The sequence below is a fragment of the Molothrus aeneus genome, chromosome 23 (assembly GCF_037042795.1).
Source record: "Molothrus aeneus isolate 106 chromosome 23, BPBGC_Maene_1.0, whole genome shotgun sequence".
In the NCBI taxonomy this organism is placed as follows: domain Eukaryota; kingdom Metazoa; phylum Chordata; class Aves; order Passeriformes; family Icteridae; genus Molothrus; species Molothrus aeneus.
The window spans coordinates 403,626-430,705 of NC_089668.1; the positions used below are offsets into that span (position 1 = coordinate 403,626).

At 52.7% G+C, this 27,080-nt stretch overlaps 1 protein-coding gene across 4 annotated transcripts; it reads right to left on the bottom strand.

Annotated features, from left to right (window-relative positions):
- Window positions 1-1,558: 1,558 nt before the first annotated feature.
- Window positions 1,559-25,813, bottom strand: WDTC1 (WD and tetratricopeptide repeats 1). 4 transcript variants are annotated; one of them, XR_010784938.1, is made up of 17 exons: window positions 25,655-25,813; window positions 20,188-20,326; window positions 17,781-17,864; window positions 16,507-16,553; window positions 15,271-15,382; window positions 14,667-14,854; window positions 14,100-14,282; window positions 13,727-13,821; window positions 12,521-12,636; window positions 11,378-11,453; window positions 10,703-10,799; window positions 9,258-9,431; window positions 5,785-6,020; window positions 5,243-5,411; window positions 4,655-4,847; window positions 2,672-4,544; window positions 1,559-2,602 (listed from the first exon to the last, which is right to left on the bottom strand). XR_010784938.1 is itself a non-coding variant. In XM_066564778.1 (16 exons), exons 2-16 carry the CDS (start codon window positions 20,293-20,295, stop codon window positions 4,347-4,349), a joined length of 2,076 nt encoding a protein of 691 aa, XP_066420875.1. In that variant the 5' UTR covers window positions 20,296-20,326; window positions 25,655-25,813; the 3' UTR covers window positions 1,559-4,346. The 4 variants fall into 4 exon arrangements, 3 of the variants coding, with proteins under 3 accessions (XP_066420875.1, XP_066420877.1, XP_066420876.1); XM_066564778.1 differs by having other exon boundaries at window positions 1,559-4,544; XM_066564780.1 differs by having other exon boundaries at window positions 1,559-4,544; window positions 20,188-20,446.
- Between the last annotated feature and the right edge of the window lie 1,267 nt (window positions 25,814-27,080).

A 27,080-nucleotide genomic window follows, 5' to 3' on the forward strand; every position in this document is an offset into this window, starting at 1 on the left:
GCCCCAGAGCCTCTCCTGGCTCAGTGTGAGCCCAAAGGTCCCTCGGGCTCTGCTGGTGCCACTCACAGCCCCAGGGGACACGCCAGCCTCAGCCACCCTCCCCAAAGTGGCCCTGAGCCACCCCAGCCCTCAGCTCCAGCCTTCAAGGCTTTTCTCTCTCCCTGCCACTGGAAGCTGCATTTCCTCCTCCCTTTCTCTCCCTCCCCAATGCACGGGGCAGCTTCCCTGGCTCAAGGAACAGCCCCAGTTTCCCAGGGGCACACTGGAAGCACTCCCAGAGCCCAGAGCTGGTTGTGGCGACAGCTCGGCCATGAAATCCAGGACAAAACCCAGCTCCCCTCCAGGCAGCCCTAAACCCCCATCAGTCTCCAGTCCCGCAAGGCAAGGCCTGGACAGCCAGGAGGGCTGAGCTCCTCCAGCACCCACAGCAGGCACATTCCCACTCCCTGCTCCCATTTTGCTCACACACAGGACCCATCTTGAGCCCTCTGCAGTTTTGTCGCTGGCACTGCCAATGGTTCCATCACAGAAAAGTGAAGTTGTCAGGCTGAAAATATGTTCATCCCCCCACATCCCAGAGCATATCCCTCCTCTGCCTCCTCAACCCAATCCTCTCATCCAAATGACAAATAAAACTAATTTTCTGGGTCCTTCTACCCATTTCCACCCACAATTCAAACACTGAGCTTCCAACCACTCACTCCAAGAGCTGACCCAATTAGCTGATTGCCAATTCCAGCTATGGATGCTCATTGCTTTGTTACAGCAGAGCTGCCTTTGGAAGCAATAATTTATATCAGACAGGATTTGAAATGAAGAGGCCTCAAAAGACCTTTGGCTGAAAGGTGTCCAACAGGAATTTTTAAGAGAAGAGTTCAAATGGATTCTGAGCATAACAGCCTGGTTTTCTAGCTCTCCCTTAAGGCCTGCAATTGGAGAGCAAGGAAATACTTGGGAGGAATCCAGAGGAAGAAGTGAGTTTATGAAATCCTTTAGCAAAGGAACATCTCTGGGTGCAAAGGCTGGTGATGGGTGCACCATGTAAGGCAGGGAATGTCACAGAGCACCTCGGGAAAGGGTGACTTGGGCAGATACCTGGCTGTGCCCAGCCCTCTCAGAGCAGCTCCAGGGCAGGGTGGGCTCTGATGGATGCAGCTCTGAGGCCCCTCGGGCTCCCGGGGGCAGCAGAGGCCTCCCCAGGATTTCAGAGCTCTGCTGTCTCTGGGGAGGCGCCCTCAGAGCAGGGATTGCTGCAGCAGCTCTGCAGGATGAGCTCCCTCCCTCCTCCAGGCAGCTGCTCCCGTCCCCACCCCGGTGCTGGCAGCCCCAAAGCCCCCAGCCCTGAGTTCCCAAACCTGCATGAATTAACTCAGCACTCACTCTGTGGCCAGCACAGCTTCTGGGCCACATTTTGGGCTCCCCTTCCCACGCACATTTTGGAGCCTGAGGAACTGAGAGCACCTGGCCCAACCAGGCCACCCTCCACCCACCCTCGCAGAGCAGAAAGGTACAACAAAACCACAAGGAGCCCCCGAACAAAACGACACCAAGAAAGAACTAGAACAAAGAATTGTTTAATCGCTTAACCCTTTCTCTTCCAGGGACCAGAGAAACAAGTTGTCTGCTCCTTCTAATGAGGGCAGTAAGGCTCGTGTGTTACCTCTACAACTGCAGGGGCAAAGTTTACGAGATGATCGTCTTTAGTACTCAAAAAAGCGAGAAGCAATGGTCACTGCAACACTAAGAGAATCCTAGAGTCTCCTAACGGAGAGCCCATTGCTAGAATACAAAAATAAAGGAGGCATCCCTGCATATCCCAGGCTAGAAAGAGTTAACCAGAAAGAGCAGGAAGAAGCTTTCCCAAAGAGGGGGTTGAAGTAAACAGCAGAGGTCAATAAAGCAACATCTTCTCCTGACTTCCCCAGCACGTTTTTTTTCCTTCACCAATAAATACAAATTCCTTGTTAACAAGTGACAAGCAGGTAATCTGCCCACAGCAAGGGGAAAAGGGGCTAGAGGCAGAGAGATTTTTCTCTCCCCTTCTCTCCTATTATTATTAATCTTCTTTTTTTTTAACCAAAGCAGCCATTAAAAACAGCAACCCACTGCAGAGGCAGGGAATCTGGTTGCTTTCACACTGCAACTGGCAGGTAAAAGAGCTGCACTGTCTCACAAGGGTAAAAAAAACCAAAAAATAGCTGCCACAGCAAAAGGTGAATGGGGAGGGAGAGGTCTGTTCTCTTCAGAGCTTTCCATCTCAGTCTCTCAGTTTAAAAATCAAAGTCTACAGACGTTGTCTACTGAAAGCTGAAAAAAAGTTTGAGTGGGAGGAGAAGAGGGAAAGGAAAAAAAAAAAAAAAAAAGAGGATACGTCTAGTAGGAAGCCTTAAGCAAAAAAAGGAAAGGGCAGACCATGTCAGAAAGCCACCCAAGTGAGGAGAATTTTCTGCTGCCTCTGGGTTTGGAAGAGCAGCAAATGCCGGGGGTGCACCTGGGCACACCCCCAGCCAGGTGAACTCAACAGTCACAGGTACTGCGTGAAAACAAACCAACAAACCTGCCCAGGGGCTGAGGGACACCTGGCCCAGGGGCTGAGGGACACCTGGCCCAGGGGCTGAGGGACACCTGGCCCAGGGGCTGAGGGACACCTGGCTCAGGGGCTGAGGGACACCTGGCCCAGGGGCTGAGGGACACCTGGCCAGGTGAGCTCTGCTGGTCCTGCCCCCAGAGCCGGGCAGAGCAGGGGAGCCGTCCCTGTGAGCTTCACCCCGGCCAGAGCAGCAGAGCGTGCGAGGGCACCCCCAGCCCTCTCTCTGCAGGAGCAGTGTCCTCGGAGAGACGCTGCCAGCTGCCCTCCCTGGCTCCTCGGCTCCAGGATTGTTCTGGAAGGCAGAGCCCTGGCTCAGGCAGCCCCGCGCAGCTGCGCTCAGCGGTGCCTGGCAGCCAGAGGCAGCCAGGGCAGGAAAGGGAGGCCTCTCATCTTTCCACGGCAGCAACAGGAAGACCAGGGATTGCAGCACATGGAAGAACAGCACACACACATGCGCACACACTCCCAGACACACACCTCACACCCCTGGGACCAAGGCTAACATGTTCAGACCTTCGGCAGGAAGAGACACGAGACAGCGCAGAGCGGTTCAGATCTCCAGGGGCTCTTTGGTCTTAGTTGATAGTCCTAGAAAAAACAACCTCCAGAGGTGGTTGTAGCACAGCTGTGTAAGATCTGTGGGGTATTTAGTGTTTGGCAACTGCAAGAGGGGACAACAGGGCTGTGTGTTACAGGAGGGGGAAGGAATGGAAGTACAGTGCTGTGTTTCCAGGTGTGTCCCTGGCTGTGCAGCCAGCCAGGGAGTGGGGAGAGGAAGGAGGGTTCCTGAGAGGACCACGAATCCATCCGATGGTACACCAACAAAGAGGCAGGGAAGGCCCACCTTGGCCAAGACAGAGCAGCTGGCTGCACAAAAATGCTGCTTCTGACAAATCCAGACTGTAGCTGTATCATTCACACAGTGACAACAGCCTCAGCTCCTGCACTGGTGACATGGAGAGAAGTGAACACAGCTACACACCTTGAGCAATGGAGAGGTGCTGTCACCTGCCCTTTTCCTCAGCAGCTTTAGCTACACAAGTCCTGGGCCTCTGATCCAGCCTGTGCCCATTGCTGTCACCTCCCTGCACGGGCTCAGGGACCACGGGAGGGAATATCAGAACTGGGCAAGCTCGTTCTGCCCCGTGGAGCTGCACACACCCAGTGCCTTCACTGATCCCTCAGCTACGACAGGGGCACAAGACAGGCAACCTCCAGCCCTCAATACAGCACAGCTACATCTGCTGACGTGTCTGAGATGGAAGCCAGAAGATAGATAGATGTTATGGGACAAAACAGGTGTTTCATAGCCAACAGCCATAAACCAAGGGTCTCTAGACAGGCTGGTAGCACAGTCAAGCTTTCAAAATCACTGCAGTAAATTCATTCCATAACCCCTGCCCTAGGTTTGTATTTTATTCAGGAATTTAACATCCTCCCTGCAATGCAGGCAACAGCCCCTGTACCAGATCATACAGCAGCTCTGGAAAAATAATCACCAGTTACACTGCTCACAGACAACTCAAAGACCCCTGTTGGGACTAAATTCCACTAAAGGCAAACCCCGGACTGCACTGCCATGGAAAAGGAGGAGGAGGAGGTGATGGTTTAGAGACGGCCGCTCCTGCCCCTGCCAGCTTGTCCTACCCTGTGCATAGTGCGAAACAGTGCAGTCATTCACCAGAGAAAGTTCAGGACCAAGGAAACTCGGTTCCCTTTCAGCCAAACATTTAGAGGAAGGAGAGGCAGTTCTGTTTTAGCTGGGCCGGCACTGGACCTGCCCCTCTGAGCTGTCTTCATCGTCTGAGCCTGCAGCCCCAGCGCTGGTCAGTCCTGTGATCCTGTAGCCCATGTTGAGCAGCATCACCTCCAGCGGGTCCGCGTTCATGCGCCGCTGGTTGGCCTGGGAAGCACCTTCCATGTCCACCACCACGCGCCCGTTGAGGGTCTCGCTCTGCAAGACACAGGGGACAGCACTCAGCACCGAGGAGGGGCTGCTGCAAGGGAGATCCCAGTGGGAAAACACAGCAGGGAGGAGCATCCCACAACAAGGGCAGCTCTTACCTCCGGCCTGGGGTTCCAGAGCCGCACGACCGGGTCGATGCCGCTGGTGGCCAGGAAGCAGTAGCTGGGATGAGGCTGGAGACAGTTCACAATGGACTCGTCCCCCTGCAGCACACGCACCAGGTTGGTGGTTTCCTTCTCCCAGATGAAGAAGGAGCCATCGTCCGAGCCGCTGACGATGTACTGGGCATTGCTAGGGCAGAGGAGCAGAGCCTGGGTCACGCTCCAGAGCCAGGCTCCAGCAGGCTGAGAATTTCACCCAGCTTCTATCATCAGCAGGCTGACACCCCTCATGCTTGCACATCCAGATAAAGCTCCCCATGCTGGCTCTCTGCATCCCCAGGAGCCCTGTTTTCAATCCCAAATGGATTTCTGAACTGCTAGCCCAACCAGGTCCTCTGTGGATTTGCTCCTCATCAGCTGCTCATGCAGCAGCATGGGAGGAGGGCTCTTGTCAGTTCATCCCAACCCTCCAGACCAGTGCCCGTGTCGTTTTATGAACAGTAACACGGGGCTACTTCCACAGAGCAGATCACCCTGCTGCTGCTCACTCCTGTCCTGCACCCCTGCTACCACCTGCCAGCATACCTGCCAAAGAAATTGGCCTCTTTGATGTCAGTGGTGGTGTTGCAGTGGCCGCAGTACCGGAATTTGTAGTCGTAGCTGCGCTCCCTCAGCACCATCTCATCCTCAGAGATGGAGTCCTTGCGGCCCGTGGCGCGCAGCCGGATGGGGCCACCCCCCTTCTTGTCTTCAGCTGCAAGGACAACACATTTCCCTCAGCACCGCTGCGGGACTTCTAAGCAAAACACACCCCAGGAGACCCCAGCAGCCTTAGAGAAGAGTTAAGGACGATTCCAGCAGGAAGCAGGGCTCAGAGCATGAGCTTCCTTCCTTCCAGATTATCTCCTGGCTACATCAGACTCCTTTTATCACACTCTCACTCAAGAGCAAGCCAGGACCAGGCACAAGGAAAGAACAGGCTCAGGCCAGTTTTTGTGCACAGCAACAATCAATCTCTCTCAGAAGTTGGAGCTCTACTTCAGAGGGGCAGTTTAAGGAGGAAGGTCCTTGTGTGCTCATTAGATTTCAGTGTAACCTTGGAGCAGCCCAGGAGCAGCAGCACTCACCGTTATCACTCTTGGAGAAGAGGGCAGCATTGATGTCCCTGTCTAGTGCATCGCAGGCACTGCTGTGTGCTTGTTCTGGAAACTTCCCTTTAAAGTCATCCAGACACTCCAGTGCTTCTGCCACGTACTTGAGCTCAAAGAGACAGCGGGCCAGGCGGAAATGGGCCTTCAGGTGGCAAGGATTTAGGGAAATGGCCTTCAAGCAGTCCCTCAGAGCATCGTAATGGTCCCCATCCCTGAGGAAAGCAGAGCGCTGCATTAGCCAGCCCAGGCAGCAACAGCAAACATTTTCCACTGCTGTTTCCCAGCCCTCATTTCACTCCACAGCTTGTTGTTTCCAGCTCTCCACACAATCCCACACCCCAGGAGCTCACTAACAGCATTTGCTGTGACTCGGGGGCACCACCTGACCCAGCCCAGCCTCCCAAGGGCTCAGCAGACGCCCACAGGCAGCTCTGGGATGTGACCACACCAGGCTGCCCCGCCAGCCCTGACCTGCCATTTCAAATCCGAGAGAGCAGAGCTCCCTGCTGCAGCACATTTCGGGAAGTCCTTTGAAGATGGAGGATGCAGCAGCCCTCTGGCCAGGCAGCAGAGCCCTCCCGTGCCAGGCGGGCTCCCTGTCACAGCTCAATCGTGCCCCTGTGTGGACACACGGCACAGCTCGGCCCCAGCCCGGCCGGAGCTGCAGGATCTCTCACACAAAGGGACAAACCTCTCAAGCAGGAACCTTTTCTACCTTTACAGGAAAATCGGTGGAGTTTTAGAAGTGAGCGCTAGAGCAGATGGAGTGTTCTGGGTATTTGTATCCTGTTTACAGCCTGAGTTCAGGGCTGGGGCGATGAGGCTGGCAATGAGGCTGTCTGCCTGTGCTCTGGAAGCAGGAGGGACTTGTTGAGCCCTGTGTGGTGCCCAGCTCAGGCTGGCAGGGCAGACACCTGGGGTGCCAGCACCGAGCCTCAACTGCTCACGCACCTGCCTAACGCTGCCTGAACAGAGTGCCACGGCTCCATTTGATGGTTAATAATAGTTAATAATAATGATAATGTTTCATATCTGTAACCTACATGCCTCACTGCGACTGGCAGTGCCCAAGGCCAGGCTGGACAGGGCTTGGAGCAGCCTGGGATAGTGGAAGGTGTCCCTGCCATGGAATGACATGGCCTTTAAGGCCCCTTCCAACCCAAACCATTCCACGATTCTGTGCACTGCACCTACCAAGGTCCGAAACACTCCCAAGGAAAGGATGAATTCACAGAGCAACAATTTTAGATCACATGAAACCTCTGTCAGGGAACCACAGGAAGGCTCAGGTTGGAAGAGACCACTGGAGGTCACACAGGACACCTTCCCTGCTCAGGATTGTGTCCAGTTTTTGAATATCTCCAGTAAAGGAGACTCCACACCCTCTCTGGGCAGCCCGTCCCAGTGCTCTGTCACCCTCACAGCAAGGATCTCCTCCTCATGCACAGGTGAACAGGGAAGAGGCGTCTCAGTGTCTGGCCTTATTAAGGGCAGCTCCAAATCCTGCAGGTTTTCAAACCATCCACCCTGCAGCTCCCTCCTGCCCAGGTGGGCACAGCCCAGCCCTGCCCATGAGATGTGCAGCAGGAACGTGGCTCGGCAGGGCTGCCAGGGTTAACTCAGGACACGCAGCAATGGGCCATTTGTACTCAGAGAAAGAGGGAATGCAAGCTACCCGTTAGGATGACAGACAGGTGTCACACACTTGCACACCTGACTGGGCTTTTGAACTGCTTTGCCACCCTCAAACATCCTTCAAGCTCAACTACCAGCACTGGCAGCCCAACAGACTGGTGTGAAAATGGACATGGTGGGATGTAAAGCAGGCTCTGCCTTCTCCCTTTGTTACAGGATTGACTCAGCTTGTGCAAAACCAGAAATCAGCTCAGAACTGCCAACGTGGACTGCTGAAAGCAATCCAGAGGGGGATGCAGTTGGCTTTTAGGAGCAAAATTTCAAAGGCCAGCCTTAGAAGTGCTGGAAAATATGAGCAGCATCTTAAGGGAGATGAACAAGGGGAGGTTAGGAAATTACAGACCTTCCTTTTCTCTTGCTCTGTTATTCAGAGAATGAGGCCAAAGCAGAACCTGCAGGGTTCCGAGGGTGGCCTGTACCTGTTCCAGCTCCAGACATCAAGAACACCTCAGAGACACGTGGTGGTTCAGCCTGGGTCACTGTCTGCCTCTCCCCCTGCTCAGTGACATCCCAGCCACCTTCCCCACACTCCGCAAACTGTTCCTAGCAGAAAAGTGTCCCTTTTCTGCACCTGGAAGGTATCACCTCAGTGCTATTTAAATCCTACCCCCTGCATGCCACAGAAACCCACTGTGTGTGTTTTCCACATCTTGCTGCTACCCAAAACTGTGGCAAAGTAGTAGCTGACACACTGAAAGGTTCAGATGTGCCAACACCCTTCGGGAAAAACGATTCCTATAAGAAAAATGTCATTCATGAGATCAGCACTCAGCTTCTGTGTTCCATCCCTTAATCCCAACCTATTGTTCTTCTCCTTCTGAACACTGAGGTCTTTTTGAGGCAGCTCCCAAATCTCTGCTATTGCAAAACAGCCAGTAGGCCAGTTACCAACAGTCACAACAACTGCTGGCTGCTCTTTATCTTGGCAAGAAGAGAAGAGAATTCATACTGGGGATTTCAGCAGGGAGAGGAGAAGGATATCCTCACAAAGCAAATGGAGATGAAGGACCACAGCTATTTTAAATATGTTAATGGCAAGTCATGGTACTTAGTCTTACTCTGCTCAAGGGGACAGGCACTAAAATAACTCAGCTGTATCTTGCAGATGCAGCTCTGGCCACTGGTCAGAGCAGACATCACCTACTGCAGAGGCTGACAGGGTGTTTTGCAACCAGCAGGGCAGAGTCCTCGGCAGACTGCAAGGATCTGCCACCTCCCCAGACCCCTCCCAGAGGTTTGTTTCCAGTCAGAGTGTTTGGGTTAACTGGGGTAACACAGGAACCACCAGGTCTGGGTGTCTGCAGTGCGAGGTACTTGGAGAAAGCAGCAGCAAAGCCACCCCAGCAGCCCTAAAACAACCTCCTGTCATGGGATGTTACAAAGCACAGTCACCATTACGTCATGTGTTGACAGCAGATTTAAGAGCCCTTCTTTAATGCAAATCAGAACCACCCAAGGAAACACAGACACCCTTGGAGACATCCAGAGTGCTGTGAATCAGATGTGGATTTTGGGTTGCTTTTTAAACAGGAAAGGAGCAGGATTTCACCCAGCACATCAGTAGGTGACACAATGGGCTGCTTCCCAGCTGTGCCTCCCCAGAATTTGTCCAGCACAGACTGCTGCACCACCCCTTTGTGCCAGCGGTGCCCAGCTGTGTTTCAGCCTGATATCCCCGACCCCCCCTGCCAGAGGGACACCAGGCCCCTGAGCCAGGTGGCCCTGGAGTCCCCTGCAGTGGCACTGCCCCTTACCACTTGCGCTTCATGTAGGCAGCAGCTCTGTTCCCATAGAGCATGGCATTGTTGGGGGCCTTCTGCACAGCCTTGCTGTACAGCTGGATGGCCTGTGTCCACAGCTGGCAGGCAAAGGCCTCGTTGGCTTGCTGCTTGATCCTCTCCAGGTACGGGGGCAACTCCACCTGGGGGCTGCAGGGGAACAAGGGAGCAGCACAGGTGAGTTGTGAGTCCTTCACTCCAGGTCACAGTCTGCAGTGCTTAGCTGCAGCTTAGCTAATGTTTGCTAAACTTCCTCATAAAGATTCAAAAAAAGGCAGAAGGGATTCTGGACCTGAAGAACTGGAGTTTAAGAGGAAAGTTTGGTTTTGACCACAGAATACCAGAATAGTCTGGGTTGGAAGAGAATTTAAAGCCCATCCAGTTCCATCCCCTATCATGGGCAGGGACACCTTCCACTACCCCAGGGTGCTCCAAGCCCCAGTGTCCAACCTGGCCTTGGGCACTGCCAGGGCAGCCAGAGCTTCTCTGGGCACCCTGTGCCAGGCCCCCCACCCTCTGGCAGTCTCATTACATCAGTGTGACCATCATTTGTTTCCAATTTTTCTTCATCTACAGAGACGCACTCCAAATTGAGCAGTGGATATTTTAAGCATCAGACTTCACCAATAGGTCTTTGTTTCGACTGCATAAATAAACAACGTTTCCATTGCTCTTTTAGCAATGCACATCAATGCACATGCAGAAGCATCTGAGCTCACCAGGCCCATGCTCCACCACCCAAAATTCCAGCCCCGTTCCTGCTGCCGCGGTGGAGGGGCCATCTAGAGGAGAGGAGCTGAAACAATCCACAAAGTGACTCTGGAAGAACCCAGACTACCCATATATGGTATTAAATAAGTGTCTTGACTTTGAACCAAGTCTCATCAGCTGGAAGAAAAACAGCCACCAAGATGTGCTGCTGCTCCTTCACCCCAAATGCATTTTGTTTTAAAGAAAGAAATCAGCAGGAGCAATAGAAGAGGCTCCATCCAGTCCCAGCTCCCACGCTAGGAATGGCAGTAGTGTTCCAGTGCTGCCACAGAACAATTCTGGCTGCTTCAGCTCAGTCTGCAGCAGGCAACTGCCCAAAAAATGGCAGAGGGAAGCAAGGTTCCTTCACCTGCCAGCCTCTACCACTATCAACACACAGGCCACAAAGCAACCACCACTCAGGACACTTTGCTTCCAGGCATGAAAAATAATTTCTTAGTTTTGTCCACCTTAATTCATCATAAGAGGAAAAATCCTCCCAGGATGCTCTTGCCTGGTCTGACTCCTGTTCACAGCCCAAGGACAGAGGCCACTTGGCAACCCAGGAACAGGGCAAGGGGTTTGCAGTTCACACCTTCGTGGCAGCCCCTCACCCTGTGAGAGGCAAGGCCAAAGCCCCAGAAGCCCAGGAGGGGCAGCTGTGCCCTCACCTCACGTGTGCCCTTCCCTCGGCCAGGCGGAAGCCGTTGCTGTGGAGATGGATCCCATTGGACACTCCATTGGTTGAGGTTTTGCCATTCTGCACTTCTGAGGGTTAGAAAAAGATATATACAACCATGCTAAGTATCAGTGTAGATTATACAAACACAGGGTTTATTTTACAGCAGGGCCAACCCAACACGACAGCCCCATTCAGAGCAGAAACAAAACTTCCATGATTCCACCTGCTCCAGCCACCTGGATTAGATTTGTCCTCTTTATTTACAAATCTCTGCAGTGTCCTTTGCAATACAATTCTAGATCAGAAAGCCAGACACACAGAGAACTAAGTGCTAAGGGATTTACCTTACACTGATTTCAGTATCGTGGAATCCTGGAATGGTCTGGGAGGATACCAGGGACCTCAACCACTCAACACTCTGCTTAATCCTTGATTAAGGCTTCAGGCACTCTCAACTCCCACACCCCTCTCTCCACAGGTCACTTCTGCCCTCATGTTTTGTGCCACTGCAGAAGGATTTTGGCACCAGGGTATGAACTGCACTGCAGAAGCAGCCCAGCAACACCCACACCCTGCTTCATTCTCCCCCTGCACCCTGAAAATGAACCCTGCATGCAGAACTCCCCTCTGCTGCTCGCTCCCTTTGTGACAGCATCACACTTACCCCCTGAAGTGTGGCACTTCTTTGGGAGGAGAAAAGTGTATGGTCGCTGTTTGTATGTCAGATCAAACAAATAGACCTGAGGAAAGGAAAAAAGAGCATGAGACAAGTCTGCAAAACAGAGATGCTCAAGTCAGAAATAAAAGAGGGCTCAGTGGGTACACAGTTCCATGTTTGTGTTTGCTATTTCCAGTTTTCTCACTGGGAATCTTTTTTATAGATGGACACACAAGGGATGGCAGCAGTAATTGGGGTGTGTCCCAGTCCAGCCCAGTTCAGAGAACAACACTGAGAAACAGGAACCCGATCTTACTCCACACCTGCAGAGTTTAAAAGATGACCTGACCACTGACCAACCTGCTCAGAAAGCTTCATATTTCAATTAAGCAACTAAGGTATTTCAATTAACAGCATGATAATGAAGAAACCAAACACCTATTGACAGAAAAGAGGCAGAACACTGAGGAAAAGTCTCTCTAAGATGAAACCAGTATTTCCCAAGAAACTGCCAGGGCAGCTCTGTGAAATCCCAATCTAAAGCTGTACTGGGACAGGAATGGACAGCCCAGGCCAGACCCACAGCTCACCCTCTCCTAAAGGGAGCAAGTGTGAGAAAGAGCTGGAGAGGACAAGCACAGTGCAACCTGCCCACGAGCAAAGGTCCTGTTTAATCCACGCTGATTAATGCTGTCAGGAGGATTTTCTCATTCCATTGATAGGCTTTACAAAAGATCCATGAGTAACACCCAGAGCTTAAAATTAAAGCAATCAATATTCCAGGTGAAGGCCTTTGCTTCTCCAAGTTCTTAGTCACTACATTCTATTACAGAAGCAGTTTGATGTTTCAAGAATGAGTTATGAAATCCTTTCTAGGTCAACAAAGGTCAGTTCCAGAACTGGTTTTGTTTATTTTCTTTCCCCTCTTCCGGAGAGTGAAATGTGAATTGGAAAACCACAACAGAACGTGGTTTAACTTTGATCAGTGACAGCGTAACAAATACATCCCTAATCCCAAGTATTTAGTCTGAATTAATCAGAATGCAGTTTAAAATACATCACATTACCCACAGAGAAGTTGCTGTACCTATTTCCAACAGCACACAACAATGTCCAGTGACACAAGGTGAAGCTTCTCTGCCTCCCTACCTGCTCCCCTCCCATGTTGACCAGGAGCTCGGTGCCATCGGGGCTGAAGGTGACGTACGTGGCCACCAGGACCCTCAGCCGGTTGTTGTAGTCTGGGAGCTTCACTGGGAGGTGCCCTGTGGAGAGGACAAGTCCAGAATTATTGGCTTAACTCTCAACTGTTGTCTCTGTCCTAGCCCAGCTGCTCCCTTTTAAAGAGCAAAGCCATGGAGCACAAGCACCTACAGGATTTTCCATTTCCTGCTGTTTATGGGATCCTTCCATGTGGAACCAAAATATGCACAGGTGCCTTTTCACAGGTTCTGGGAGTTGATGCCCCATTTCTAGAAGTGTCCAAGGCCTGGCTGGATGGGGCTTGGAGCAACCTGGTCTAGTGGAAGGTGTCCCTGCTCATGGCATGGGGTGGAACAAGGTGTGTTTTAAGGTCCCTTCCAACCCAAACCATTCTGTGATTCCATCATTCCAATTTTGCACAGCCACCCCACAAAACTGCCTTGTTAACAATGAGCCTCCAGAACCCAGCAAATCTCAGTTTTGGGGATTCTCTAGGATTTGGCTTTTGTGATTTGTGGCCATCTGCAAATACCTCCATCCTCAACCCCTTAATTAGGTTTCCTTAATAAAGCCCTCAGCACAAGGAAACCAAAGCTCCTAAATATTCAGCTCACACACAGGTTCTGTTCTTCAGACAGCAGATGTGTTGCATGACCAATTCAGGGGACCTGAGGAATCCTCTAGTGGGAATCATCAGGAGCAGGACTGTCAGAACTGGTCTGCTGAACATTGTGGTCTGAGAGATTGTAAAAAAAAAACCAAACAACCCAAACATTTTGGGGTAAAACATAGTAAATAATGAGCACTGGAGAAAAATGTCATCTAGATTGCTCAGATACTGCATCACTGATTCTTTATCTGCAGGATGAGGACAAGTCACTTCTGTGCCAAAAAGATTTTGAACTGGGACCAGTTCCAGGAGAGCCTATAGAGCCCAGGTTATATCCAACCCTTCACTTTCCAGCAGGAGTGACAAAAACACATTTATGCTGGACAAAAAGCAGCAAGGCTGGCTCACCTCCCCAGTGGAATAACCTGCAATTCCATGGAACACCCCATGGAAGAGCTGCCCTGGGCAGGGGTTTGTGTGTGATGGGTAACTCTGTTTCTGCAGCAGTGAAGCCCCAGGTCACCCCTGGAGCAGGGCCGTACCTGCCACGTAGTATTGAGCTGCCCCGTCCGGGAGGGGCTTCTGCCGGTCACAGAACGTGTGCACGCCAGCTGAGGGGCTCTGCTTCATGCTTTTCCTACAGACACAGGAACAGCCTCATGGTAAGCACAGCAGTCAGCTGCTGGAAGCCTCACCTTCACTGGCTTTCCTTGTCCACCCATGAGGACACAGCTGCCCACACAGTTATGGGGTCACCAGCCTCGTACCACCCTGGTGCACTCAGCCAAAAGACTTTGGGTGTCAGAAAAAACGGAGTGAAACTTCCCAGCAAGAGGAGAGTGCTGGATCCCTGCAGGTCCCTCTTCCCACCAGATCCCAGCCCCAGGGCTCTGCCCCAGAGGCAGGTGCTGTTACCTGTGGTTGTGGATCATGCGGATGTCGTAGAGCCGCACAAAGGGCCCGCTGGCCCCCACGGCCAGGTAATTGTTGTCCTGGGGGTTCACTGTCAGGCACTTGGCCTCCACCAGCTGCCCACAGTACTCAGTCAGGTCTATCAGGACCTCGGAGCGTTTGCTGTTCTCCCGCAGGTCGTACTGCCTGCAAAGGGGTGGCAGTGAGGCAGACGCACCACAGGGTAACAGAAGCAGCAGGAAGAGACTCGTGCAATGTCCTGAGCTGGGACAGCACACACTAGGCCTCGGTACCAGGATAATGATTAAAAACAGCTCTACAATGTGCACAGATTTATTCAAGTTCCAAATTAAACTCCCAAGTCATGACCTGTTCCTTTCCTGGCCTCCCTTTCCAGCAGTGAGGAAAATGGAGGAGCTGAGGAGAGTATTTATGATTCTACAAGATAAATCTTTCCAGTTTTAGCAAAGGGAGAGATGAGCTTAAGCGGTTTAGTACAGCTTCTCTTCAGGTCTGTGCACAGCACACATTGTGATGGTTCCCAACACCAAACCAGCTGGAACTCTGTACCTGATTAAGCCATCTTCTGCTGCACTCCAGAAGGTGTTTGGCCACATGGGCGCCGTGGCAATCCGCTTCACTCTGTTGGTATGATCTCCAAACATGTGCACGGTCTCCTTGACAGTCAAGTCATGGACGTGCACCTTGGAATCTGCAGCTCCCGTGATGAGGATGCGATCCCCCGAGTGCGGCAAGAACTGCGGCAGAGGGATGGACACTGAGCCTGGAGCAGCACTGGGGGGCTCACAGGGACACCCTGGCACTCACAGAGCAGGAATTCTGCTCCAGGAACGTGGGCTAACCCACGGGATTCCCTAGTACACAGGTCAGCGTGCACACTCAAGAGTCACCAGCTACAGCAGGACACAAGAGTGCCTTCATCACACATCCCAGTTTGCTACAACCATTTCCTTCCAATTCACTGAGAGAATAAGCCTGGCATCTGCATAAACTAAGTGCAACATTTGATTTAATCCTTTACCCCATAATTAGAAATATTAAATTTTTGGAGGGGGGAAAACTGTTTGCAGAAAAATGTTTTCTAGCAAGGATTTATCCTTTTACTGCCCAGGTTGCTGTTTCTGTTAGTTGCTCATTCCTTCTAAGCACATACCTTGACAGAAAAGATGTTTGCAGTGTGTCCTGTGTGCATAGAAAGGAGTTTCTTGTGGTGCAGAGGATCCCACACAATGGTATGCTGGTCATCAGAGCCAGAGGCCAACAAGCTGCAAGGAACATGAGACAAATATGCACCATGAGTTCTTCTGCTCCACACCGTGCCCGGGTCTGTGGAGCTGTTTGACCACAGACATCCATTAAGTTAATTCAGCCCTAACCAGCCCATTTCCTCTCTTCCCTCAGCTCTCGCTCTTGCTGCTCACCGTGCACCCATCCCTCCAGCCAGGTCTAGGAGCTAAAGCAGACAAAAAGCAATTCCACAGAAAGCACAGCTGACTGAAGGATCCCACCCACATTGTGGTGGGAAAACAGGAGTGTTTGGTCAACAGCAAAATGCAGGGCATCCACCTTCCCCACTACCCTGGCTGTGTTAACTGCTCCACACCATCTCTGAAGCCCAGCCAAGGCATCCATCCCCAGGCTCCTGAGGTGCCCAGGCAGCCCCAGGGCTCGTGGGGTGAACCACAAACTGCTTTTAAAGTCATTGCAAGGTGCTCTCGGCCTTGTCCATCCATCTGGACCAAAGGAATCTGACATCTGTGACTCTCAGCTCTTTTAAACTTAGCCATTCTCTTTCAAGCACATGAAATTTTCACTAGTAAATAATTCTGAAGAGTATCAGAGGGCAGACTTTGGACATTGTAAGAGGCATGTGCAGAAATACCCACTCTTCCTCCAATCCACTCGTTTCTCACACAGAAACTCTTCATTCCACTTGGTTACTGGAAGTTGCTCTTTAGTGTCCCTCTCAAATTGCAGAGGGGTGAATTCTCCACCTCCTTCCCTTGGATATCTGTCCCCCAGCAGCAGCTTTTAACAGCGTGGTGAAGGGGGTGGGGAAATGTCACCACCAGCTGGGCAAATCCTAAAGATCCATTATAATCCATAATACCACTTAAGAGAAGAGAAGCAGCCTTCAATCTCCACTTCTTAGTCTGACCATTTCCCTTCTGAACTCACTAAAGGGGCATTTCTAATAATATCCAGATATATTTAACAAAATAAAGCTTCTTTTGAAGCGTGAGCTCTACTACAGCTCAAAATTTGAGCCTGAGCTCCACTTTACTAGAAATGGGAAGCAGCTGCTTATGATAACATGACCTACATCCTAGTCTTGGGAAAACCTGGGGTTATGGCTTAGCAGATTCCCCAAATGAAGCCACATACTTACTCTCCTTTTTCATTCCATTCCAGACAGTTGACACACCCAGAGTGACCCTGAGGGAAGGAGGCAAGGGCAGATGGCATTAGTCAAACTTCAGATGTATCAAACAGAGCTGTCCTGAGACAAGGACACGCTGAGCTCCTCACAAATAACTTCTTCCAATAAAAGCAGGGTTTTTTGTTCCAACCCTGCAAAGAACTCCACACACTTGGTAGATAAGCACCTCCAGAAAAGACAGACATGGTAGAGCAGCTGGGGTAGAAAAGGCAAAATGAAACAAATAGAAAAAGGTAGTGTTGAATAAAATGGCAGTTTAGTCTGAGAGGCTACAGCTGAAATCCTGCTGCACACACGGAAAGGTGACTTTGCTTCCAAAGCCCTTGGCTAGGCTGACAAATTACATGTACAGGCACTCTGGGAACACAGGGAAAATGCACTTTTGATAGCTCTGTTAGAAGCACCTTGCTGCTGGGTGACTACATCATCCATCTTCATCCACATTTACCAACGACTGCACCAGGAAGTGGGGGAGTGTTGAGCACCATTTGATGTGGGAGATGTGACTGAAAAGGGGGACAAAATAACCCTTTTCTCCCCCAAACCAAGATAATGGATGTGTTAGAGGTTGGCTCAGTTGGGTGGAGCAGGGTGTTGAGGGTCTGACCCCCAGATGGGGCTGTTCACTCAAGATTTCAATGATCCCTTCCAACTCAGAATATTCTGTATAACCTTAACCTTTTCTGAGGTATGTCAGAGTGCACTACAACCTGTTCCTTAGGGATCCCATTAGAGCTGAGCACACTGAACAGCTGCCAATTGTCTTCTTCAGGCACCAGTGCTGAGATGAGGTGGTGCCCACCCTGTTAAATGTTCTCCTCTAGGTGCACCAGGCAGGGCTGAGATGAGGTGGTGCCCACCCTGTTAAATGTTCTCCTCTAGGTGCACCAGGCAGGGCTGAGATGAGGTGGTGCCCACCCTGTTAAATGTTCTCCTCTAGGTGCACCAGGCAGGGCTGAGATGAGGTGGTGCCCACCCTGTTAAAGGTTCTCCTCTAGGTGCACCAGGCAGGGCTGAGATGAGGTGGTGCCCACCCTATTAAATGTTCTCCTCTAGGTGCACCAGCAGTGCCGAAAGCTCACGCAAGCTCTCACTGAGCTGCTCCTGGCTCTGATGCAGTTTGGGGGACCAAGAAATCAGCAGTGACCTGCTAAACCAGAGCAGTTCATGCCCTCCTGCAGCAAGGAGCACCCCCAGGAGCTGGTTTCCCCCTGCACACCCACCTGCAGCTCAGCCTCCAGCCCCAGGCGGCGGATGAAGGGGTCGGTGACGTGGTAGTGGCGCTCGAAGCCCAGCGCTCCCCTCTCCTGCAGGGGCAAAAGGCACCACACTGAGCACGGCAAACAAACACTCCTCCTGCTCTTTCAGAGAACATTCTTCAGCCTTAAAAACCACACCGGGCACTGGGGGGGTCCACAGGTCCTGTACTGTAGAAGGGAGTCACAGAATCCCAGAACGGTTTGAGTGGGAAGGGACCTCAAAGCCCCTCCAGTGCCACCCCTGCCATGGCAGGGACACCTCCCACAGTCCCAGGTTGTTCCCAGCCCTGTCCAGCCTGGCCTTGGGCACTGCCAGGGATCCAGGGGCAGCCCCAGCTGCTCTGGGCACCCTGTGCCAGGGCCTGCCACCCTCACAGGGAAGGATTTCTTCCCAATATCCCATCTAACCCTGTTCTCCTTCAGCTCAAGGCCATTCCCCCTTGTCCCATCACTACACATCCTTGTGACAAGTCCCTCTCCAGCCTTCCCATCCTCTGAACATCTCCAGGTGGACAAATCTTAATCTTTGCCCCTGAACTGATTTAAAATGCTCTGTAACTCAGTGCCAGGCTCCAGCTGAGGAGCCAAACCAGTTCTGGGAGGCCCACACTGAGGCAGAGCAAGCTGACCCTACCTGGGGCCTGAAGCAGAAGATAGGGAAGAACGTGGGAATGCCTGCTATTATCCCTTGGCAAGGATTTCAGCAGCACCTCCATCCTGAGCTGCCCAGGAGAACTGTGCCACTGTAGAGCCTGTCCCAAGGCAGCAGCAGCACGGGGTGAGGAGCTGGAGTGGAACTGGCCAGCTGCCTTCAGGGATGGGCTGTTCCTCAGGCAGGGAGCAGAGCTGCAGCGCACAGCCTGTTCCAGAGGGATGGGAACAGCTGCCACAGAACTGCGTCAGTACAAATGAAGGTGAAGGAAAGCAGGACAGTTGTTTCCCCTGTGATCTCACAGGGCTCACAGATGCATCAGCAGATGGCTCTGATGAAAGAAGGCCAACTGCAGAGGCAGGAATGAAGGAGAGAGAATGCCAGTCAGATTTTGGATGGAGCACCTAAATGGAGATTTTCCCTAGGACTTGACCCAGCTGGGTCTCACTCCATGCCACACTTGTCAACTTAGTCCTTTGTCACCAGCATTTAGAGATGGGAACACCAATGCCAAAATCACCCTGGTGGTGCCCAAAACACCACCCTGGTGGTGCTCAGAGCACATCAGCAGTCCCAGAGCACACACAGAAGTGCTGAATTCCCTTCCCAGCCCAGTGCTCAGTAATGAACTCCACACACCAAAAGCTATTTGAAGACAGAATGGAGACAGACATAAAAGGACTGGAGGCAAAACAAACCAGGCTTTTTGTAGGAGCTTCCATGACAGACTTCAAACCCCTTGATGTACTTTTGTGGAGAGCATTCCTGCAGCACTGCAAGGCCCATGCAAGGTGCTGCAGGTATAATTCTGTGCTGCTGCAGCCCCAGTGGCTTTGTGAGGGCTGTGGGGTAGGACACTGCTTTTCCTACAAGGAACTGCCTGACTTAGCACCAAGGTCACACGTCAAAGCCTGACAGAGCAGACAGGCTGAGACAGTCCCAGGCTAGGGCTCAAACCACAGAACCAGCCCTTCCTTGTTAGGGCAGCAAAACAAATCTTTGCACATGGATTGAATTACAAGCTTATAACCGAGTTGGTACCAAACTGCAAAGTGAGCACTCGAGCTCCCAGTTCCTTATTCTGGCCACTCACAGATCCCTTTCCTGAATGCTGATTATCAGCAAAGCTGCAAATGATTTCAGGCCTCTGAGTCCCAGCAATAATTGCCTATTGTGTCTGCTGCAGCCAGTCCTTTCACGCTGATATTCCACCAAAGCAGCCATCAGATGACTGATCCCACCACTGCACAAGTTTTTTTTCCCCTACACAAAGGAAGCAACACAGCACTCTCTAAAGGAAAGGAGACAGAGAGGCTGTGACAGAGATCATTAGCTTTACTACAGTCAGAAATACCTCTGATGGCAAGATCACACGGGGAGAACACAGAAAGCAGAGACGGAAGCTGGCTAAGGGCCTTTGTGGTGCCCAAACACAAGCAGCTCTATTTCTCTCTTCAGCTCAGAAGGAACTGAGCTGCTGATGGCAAACCAGGCCAGGGAGAGGAACTGTGCTCCTGTCATGCCAGACTTCATCCCAGCTCTCCATTAAGGACAGTGACAGGTCCTGTGTGTTTGTTCTCCTAAGCTCCTTACAGGGCTTATCAATATGTAAGTAACAGAGATCTGGTTCCCAAGCAGAGGCAGCACCAGGAGTTTTCCCACTCCAGCAGTGACTCCCCTCTCTCCAGCCAGCACCACTGAACACGGGCTCACACCTACCTTGATCTGCCTGTGGATGATGTCTCTGGTGATGTTGGCCTTTGCCATCTTCTTGCAGTGGGGCAGACGAAGAGAAGCAGTGGGAAGAGCTGCTGTGCATCCAAGCATGCCAGGACCCACGCTGAGGGTGCTCAGTTACCTGCAGGACAGCCGGGGACACAGCAGGGACACGGCGGGGACACCGCACGTTAGGCCACGCACACGCTGCCAGCTCCAGAGACACGGGGGGTAACAGCTGGCACGGTGGGAACAAAGGCTCCTGAAGAAACTCAGGGGAGAAACAACGGAAGAATGGATGTCTGACTCAAGGCCCTTCCCGGTTTGTGGAGAAATTCAGCATGAGCAGAATTCCAGGACTGCATCAGCCTGGAAAATCCATGTTTCTGTCCCAGTAGAGACCCCGTGAGCCCAGAGCAGCTTCCTGCCCCAGGCTTCCCTCCCGCCATTCCATGACCACTCGTGTCCAATGTCGTGTTTCCCAAATTCTACAACCAACAAAGTGAATAAACACAGCATTGATGCTTTGGGCCACATCTTTTCTCTCATTTACTACATTGGATTATCAGCAAAACACCCCTAAAACATCCAAAAGGGCATAAACATTCCTTGGAAATCACAACATGAGTCACAACTGAACACCTAATTACCTCAGGAAGAGAAAAGAGGTGACCAGTTAAAATTGAATTTCCAGGAGAAATTAAGAGTTTTGCACACTCTTAATGGAGTTTAATGTACTAACCTAAATAATTGAAACCCCATGGAATTGGCTACTTCTGCTAAAAAAAATATTCAAATTGCAGAGTGATGGTCCCAACCCTGAGCTGGACAGGCTGCCTAGCAAAGGATCAGTCAGTCCCTGAGAAATGCTGCAACTCCCCCAGTTTCCACCCCACAGCCTGGCCCATTCAGACATTTCTACAGTTCTCTTTAAAACAACAAAAAGAATAAAAATGAAATTTCCAACACCCATTTTGTCCTATGTAACCTTCTAGTTTAAAAACATTTCCAAGCAGAACAAGCCAAAATTTTCCTCTTCTAAATGAGGAAATGCTGATTCATTGAAACAAGAGCATTTCACAGAAACACTGCAACAAACAGGAGTCCTGGCAACCCTCATCTGATTCTCTGCTGCCACAGGAGGGCTTCCAGTGGCCTTCCTGTCCCACCCTGCCATGGCAGGGACACCTCCCTCTGTCCCAGGCTGCTCCAAGCCCTGTCCAGCCTGGCCCTGGACGCTCCTGGGGACGGGGCAGCCCCAACAACTTCCCTGAGGAGCTGGGAATGGCTCCCAAGGACAGGAAGGGGAAGAAGCAGCAGCATCTGGGCACAAGGGCAGGTGGATCTGCTGACTCTGCAGCTCCTGAAAGGTTTCTGAGCTGCTTCCCCAAACTTTGGGAGAGAGAATGAGGAGCAGGACCGTGTCCAGGGCAGGGAACGGAGCTGGGCAGGGAATGGAGCCCCAGGAGGGGCTGAGGGAGCTGGGCAGGGGCTCAGCCTGGAGCAAAGGAGGCTCAGGGGGCCCTTGTGGCTCTGCACAGCTCCTGCCAGGAGGGCACAGCCGGGGGGGACTTGGGATCTGCTCCAGGGCACAGGGACAGGAGCAGAGGGAATGGCCTCAGGTTGTTCCCAAGTCCATCCTCAAAAGACACAGGGACAATATCCCAGCACACCTCAGTGCCTTCCACTCTCCTCAGAGCTGCCCCACAACATCCCCAGGCTCTGCCCACAGTCTCCCCTCTCCAAGCACCATCCAGCTCCCTCCTCCTCTTCCCTGACAGGCAGATTTCTTCTCTCCCTCTTTGAGAGCAATTGGATTTGGCTCTCAGGACCTCACCACGCCAGTGCCAGGCAGGCCGTCACCTCCCCACTGCTCTTTTGGGAGTATTTTTGTCACATTTCCCACCTCTAGTTATGGCTAATTTCTAATCAGCTCCTTTCTCTTCCAACAGCACCAAACAACCCCAAGGACACACGTGGGAAAATGCACGAGCAAGGAAAGATCCAGATCTCCCATATACAGCCATAAATAACCCACACCAGGAGGCCAATTTAGAGCTAAATAAGTCACTGCAAAACCATTAATACCCCATAACCCCTCTGTATAAACAGAGAGAAGGAATAGCCAAACCCCCCAAAACCACCACTCCTTAACAGACTGTTAGAAATTCTGTTTTTCAACAAGAGACTCCTCTGTGCAGCATTTTCTCCCTTGTGGAACATCTTAACTTTACTTCTTAAAAAATACAGGCAAGGAAAATCACCCAAGAAATCAGACCTTGGGTAATGGGCTTGGATAAAACCCAGTCCAACAGGAATGCAGGAGCCCAAGGTGTCTCTTTCCAGGAAAGTGCTTGATTTGGCAACTGGATGCTGTAGAGGGCTCAAAGGTCTCCCAGACCTTGTGCCTTTGCTTGCCCAAGAAGGCTCCAAGAGCCTTTCCTCCTTTCCCTTTGCTATTTTTTGTTGCTCAACAGGTATTCCCCAACTACAAAGGCCCTGGCAACCTTTAAATTGCCATGGAATCACAGACACAGGAATAAGAAGACCAAATTCTCATTCCAGATCACATTTTGAGCATTAGCCACAACTGACCACAGTCACAGACTCCCAGTCCCCATGGATATGACAGTGACCTCATTCAAATATTAAATAAATAAATAATAAATAAATTAAATAAATATTAACTGTTCTTAACACTAAAGACTATTGACCCCACCACTGTACAGGCAGATCCAGCCTCCAGTTTCAAACTGACCCTGGAATAAAACAAAATCTCCCAAGACTTTTAGATCTTCTGCAAAATATATGTAATAAAAATCAGACAAAACTCAACTGTGCCTCCCAATTTCTCAGACTCAAAGGCCTCCAAACATGAAGTCCCTCCAAAGAGTCTGTCTTTGTCACCACTAAAGGAATTGGAAATTCCTTGGAAACTTCCACCATGGAAATTGGTAAAGAATGTTCCTCTTTGGGCAAAACCACCGTGCAAATTCTGCTCTATCCCATTCTGGCAGCTTCTGGCTTTTAACTAACCCGGCACAAGCAGCCCCTGGTGGAATGAGGGATGGAGTCCCAGAGCGAGGGACAATTCAGGACAGATCTGCACTGCTGCTACCAGGGCTGACTCCACAGGCAGCTTCCCTTTGGCTCCAGGCAGAGACAACCCAGCCCTGGCTCCGTGCTCCAGGCCAGGCTGGACAGGCCCTGCAACAGCCTGGGATGGGGAGGTGCTGCTGCCCTGCCACAAAACCATCCCTGAGGGCCCTTCCAACCACCCCATTCCGTGACCTGTGACCTCTCTGGGGTTATTCCTTGGATGACACCAGGGCACGTTTCCCTATCACCCTTCAAGGACAGCCTTCCCTCATCCCTCACTGCTCCAACCTGCCTGGAACACCCCGGCCAGGAGGAAAAACCGGGCATGCAGTGACAGCCCCTGCTCACGCTGCTCCCTGAGCACACAGAGAGAGGATCAGCCCACCTGCAGCTCCTGCACTTTGCCCTGGCCTCTGCGGCCACACACAACTGCAGGGCGCAAGCGGGGCTTTCGCAAGGCTCAGATCCACAGTCAAAAATTAACAAGGCACACGTTTCCATGGGCTCCAAACTGGGCAGGCTCTGTTTACACTGACAGCCACTGAAAAGCCCCTTAAGCTCCTGGGAAAGTACACTTCCAAAGGGTACTCCAGGGCACGGAGAGGAACACTCACGCCAAGCCTGGAGACAAAACCTCCACGTTGATAACACAAATAATTCCATCAATTTAACATCAAATGCTCCCAACACAGCCTGGATTTGAGGGATTGCTCCTTGGCTGGATTGTATTTCCCTCTCATGGAACCACCTGAGCACCTCCCACCCACAGCAACAGAGCGATGGGCTCTGCACAGGAGGGCAGAGCCCCAGCCTTGGCACCAGCACCCTTTGGGAAAGCTCCATCTGCCCCAAGGAACTCCCCAGAGCAGCAGGACTCTCAAAATCAGCACTTTCAAACAAGCAATCCCATTCCTAACTGCCTGGATGTGCCCAAGTGTCTCAGGCTCCGAACTCAAGGTCACTGGAAAAAACAACACTTTGCACACCACGAGTCTCTGGATACACAGCTCATCCCAAGGGAAGATTCCTTAGACCCTTCCCTTCAGCACCTATAAATTATTTCACCCCTCCAAACACCACCCAGAACCCACCCTGAGAGGCTTCTTTATCCTCACAACTTATTTCCCTGCCCTTTTGACTTTCCAAGAGGTCACAGATCAAATTAAAATACATAAGTGTAGATGGAAATGTTTGTTTTAAGGAAACCTGAAGAACCAAGAGGGAACGCCCTGGTTAGCAGCAAACACCTTGTTAAAAGAAGGCTTTTCTCCAGCGGAAGGAGCTGTCAGGAGCAGCAGTGGCTCCCCAGGACAGATGGCTGGAGCAGGGAGCCAGGAGAAGAGGTGAGAGGGGAGCCCTGGCAGAGGCAGCACAGGGGAACTCTGACACACTCAGGCCACACGGGGCTGGCAGCGCAGCCCTCCCACTGCAACCCTGCCTCCCCTGACCCCAGCTGACACACCCACGGGAAAAGGGAAGAGAACAGAGAACCCCCGGCCCGCACAGGCAACACCCCAGCGCCAAGATCCACACGGCCCAGCAGCTCCTGGAGGAGTTTAACTGGCACGGGAGGAGAGGCCGGCCCCCTCCCCAAGGAAAGGGGCTGCAGCACACCCAGCAGGGCAGGGAACGGCTCTGGAAGGCTTTAGCCAGGGGACAGGGAGCAGAGGAGGGAGCAGGGCAGGGTCACACCCAGGAAAGGGGAGAGGAATGTGAGGACAGGGCAGTGCTGGGGTGGGAGGGGGAAAGGAGGCAGAAAGCAGGAGCTGTACCTGGCAGGGGTGGCACCAGCAGATGAGGCAGGGCTGGGGGGAACAGGGCCTGGGCAAAATGGGGGTGAGGGGCTGGGGTGGGAGGATGGATAAGGGAGAGATCCCTAAAGGCAGTCAGACCCCTGGTAAGGAGAAGGGGGTGACACCTCGGGGAATAAGGGGACACCGCACAGAGCCTGGGGTGGGGGAAATGTCAGGAAAGGGAGGCGAGGGGGGCAGCGGAGAGGGAAGGGGGCTCGTGGGGATGCTGCTGTCAGGGAAAGGGGTTGGAGCCTGCAGGGCAGGCAGCTGACAGGGAAGAGGGTACAGCGGCACAGCTGACCGGGGAGGAACAGGCTGACAGGGAAGGGGGACGAGGTGTGCTTGACCGGGGAGGGAACGGGGGGAACGGGGCACCGGGGGCAGAGCTGCCACGGAACGGGCACTGGGCCGGCTGACCGACAAGGGGCACGGCAGATGTAGCTGCGAGCGAAGCGGGTACGGGGCGCAGCTGCCAGGGAAGGGAAGGGGGCACCGGGGGGTGGCGGGCACGGAAGGGAACCGGGCTGGGGGGCTCTGTCAGGGCGGCGGGGCCCGTCCGGCCCGCGGGGGCCCGTTACCTGTCAGGCCTGCCGGGCGCGAGCGCAGCGGGCACCGGAGGCTGCGAGGCTCCATCCATGCGGGGCAGAGCGGGACGCAGCGCAGGGGCCGCGGCGGGGCCCCGGCCGTGCCCGCCGCCCCCGGCCCTCGGTACCCCCGCCAGCTGTCCGGGGTTGCGCTGCGCCCCCCGCCGCCGCCGCGCGCTGCGCATGCGCCACGCCAACTGCGCAACCGCCCCCCCCGCGCGCCGCCGCGCCCCGCCCCGCGCAAAAGGCGTAAATCCCGTTCGTGAATTCCGCCCCTTCCTGCCCGCCGCCGCGCCGGAACTGACAGCTCGCGAAGCCAATGGAAAGGGAGGAAACTGACCAGGAGAGATCCGCCAATCGGCGCCGAGGGGGCGGGAGCGTGGCGGCGCGAAGGGGCTGCTGGGAGATGTAGTTAAGGAGGAGTGATGGCCGCCGCCTCCCCTTCCCCAAACCTGGGGGTTAGAGCCCCAAAACTGAGCTCGGACCGCTCCAGAGCGGCCAGGACGGTGAAGGGCCTGCAGGGGAAACCAGGAAGGCATGGGCTGAGGTCACTCAGTTTGTCCAGCCTAAAGAAGAGGGGGCTGAGGGTCCTGTTCCTGTCCCTGGAAATGTCCCTGTCCCACCCCTGCCATGGCAGGGACACCTCCCACTGTCCCAGGTGCTCCCAGCCCCAGTGTCCAGCCTGGCCTTGGGCACTGCCAGGGACCCAGGGGCAGCCACAGCTGCTCTGAGCACTCTGTGCCTGCCCACCCTCATTTCCTTCCCAAAATCCAATCTAAACTCACACTCCACCAGCTTAAGGCTATTCCTCCTTGTCCTGTCACTCCAGACCCTTTCAAATAATCCCTTTTCCTTGTTGAGCCAACCTTTGTTGGCTCCTCCAGGTGCTGGAAAGCTGCAGTTGGGTCACCCTGACGCTCCTCTTGTCCTCACCCAGTCCTGTCAGCCTTTGATCCGGGCAGAGGAGCTGAGCCCCCTGACCCTGCGGGATCTCCCCTCCCTGCAGCAGCACCGAGCCCGGCTCTGCTCGGAAAATGAAACTCTTCATAAAATAAAGAGCAAAGAGCCAGGGGGTGGCAGTGTTTGCAAAATCCTTCCCTTCGCCTTGTCCTCCCCGCGGCCGCCCGCCCTGGGGACACTGAGGACAAGCAAGCCCAGTCCCAATCCTCTTAATGAACCCTCCCAAAAAGGGGAGGTGTGTGAAAGACATCAAAAACTTACCCATTCGCCTCCCCTATAATTTATTTCCACAATTAAGCATTCCTGAAGCCTGCTAATAAAGTGTAATGAATAGTTTAAATTTTCATTTGGAACTCAATTCCCTGGCTCCCAGATAATCCCAGCTGCACGGCAGAAGAAAATTCCTACTTGGTTATTCCAAAAGAAGGAGGAAAAGCCCCTTAAATCAGAGACATCAGGC

Excerpts from the sequence above, each read along its gene's own strand:
- WDTC1 (XM_066564778.1), bottom strand. The coding sequence starts at position 20,295 with ATGCTTGGATGCACAGCAGCTCTTCCCACTGCTTCTCTTCGTCTGCCC. Across the intron at positions 15,383-16,506 it reads GAATGGAATGAAAAAGGAGA|CTTGTTGGCCTCTGGCTCTG; the intron begins GTAAGTATGTGG and ends TGTTCCTTGCAG. Across the intron at positions 13,822-14,099 it reads CGCATGATCCACAACCACAG|GAAAAGCATGAAGCAGAGCC; the intron begins GTAACAGCACCT and ends CTGTGTCTGTAG.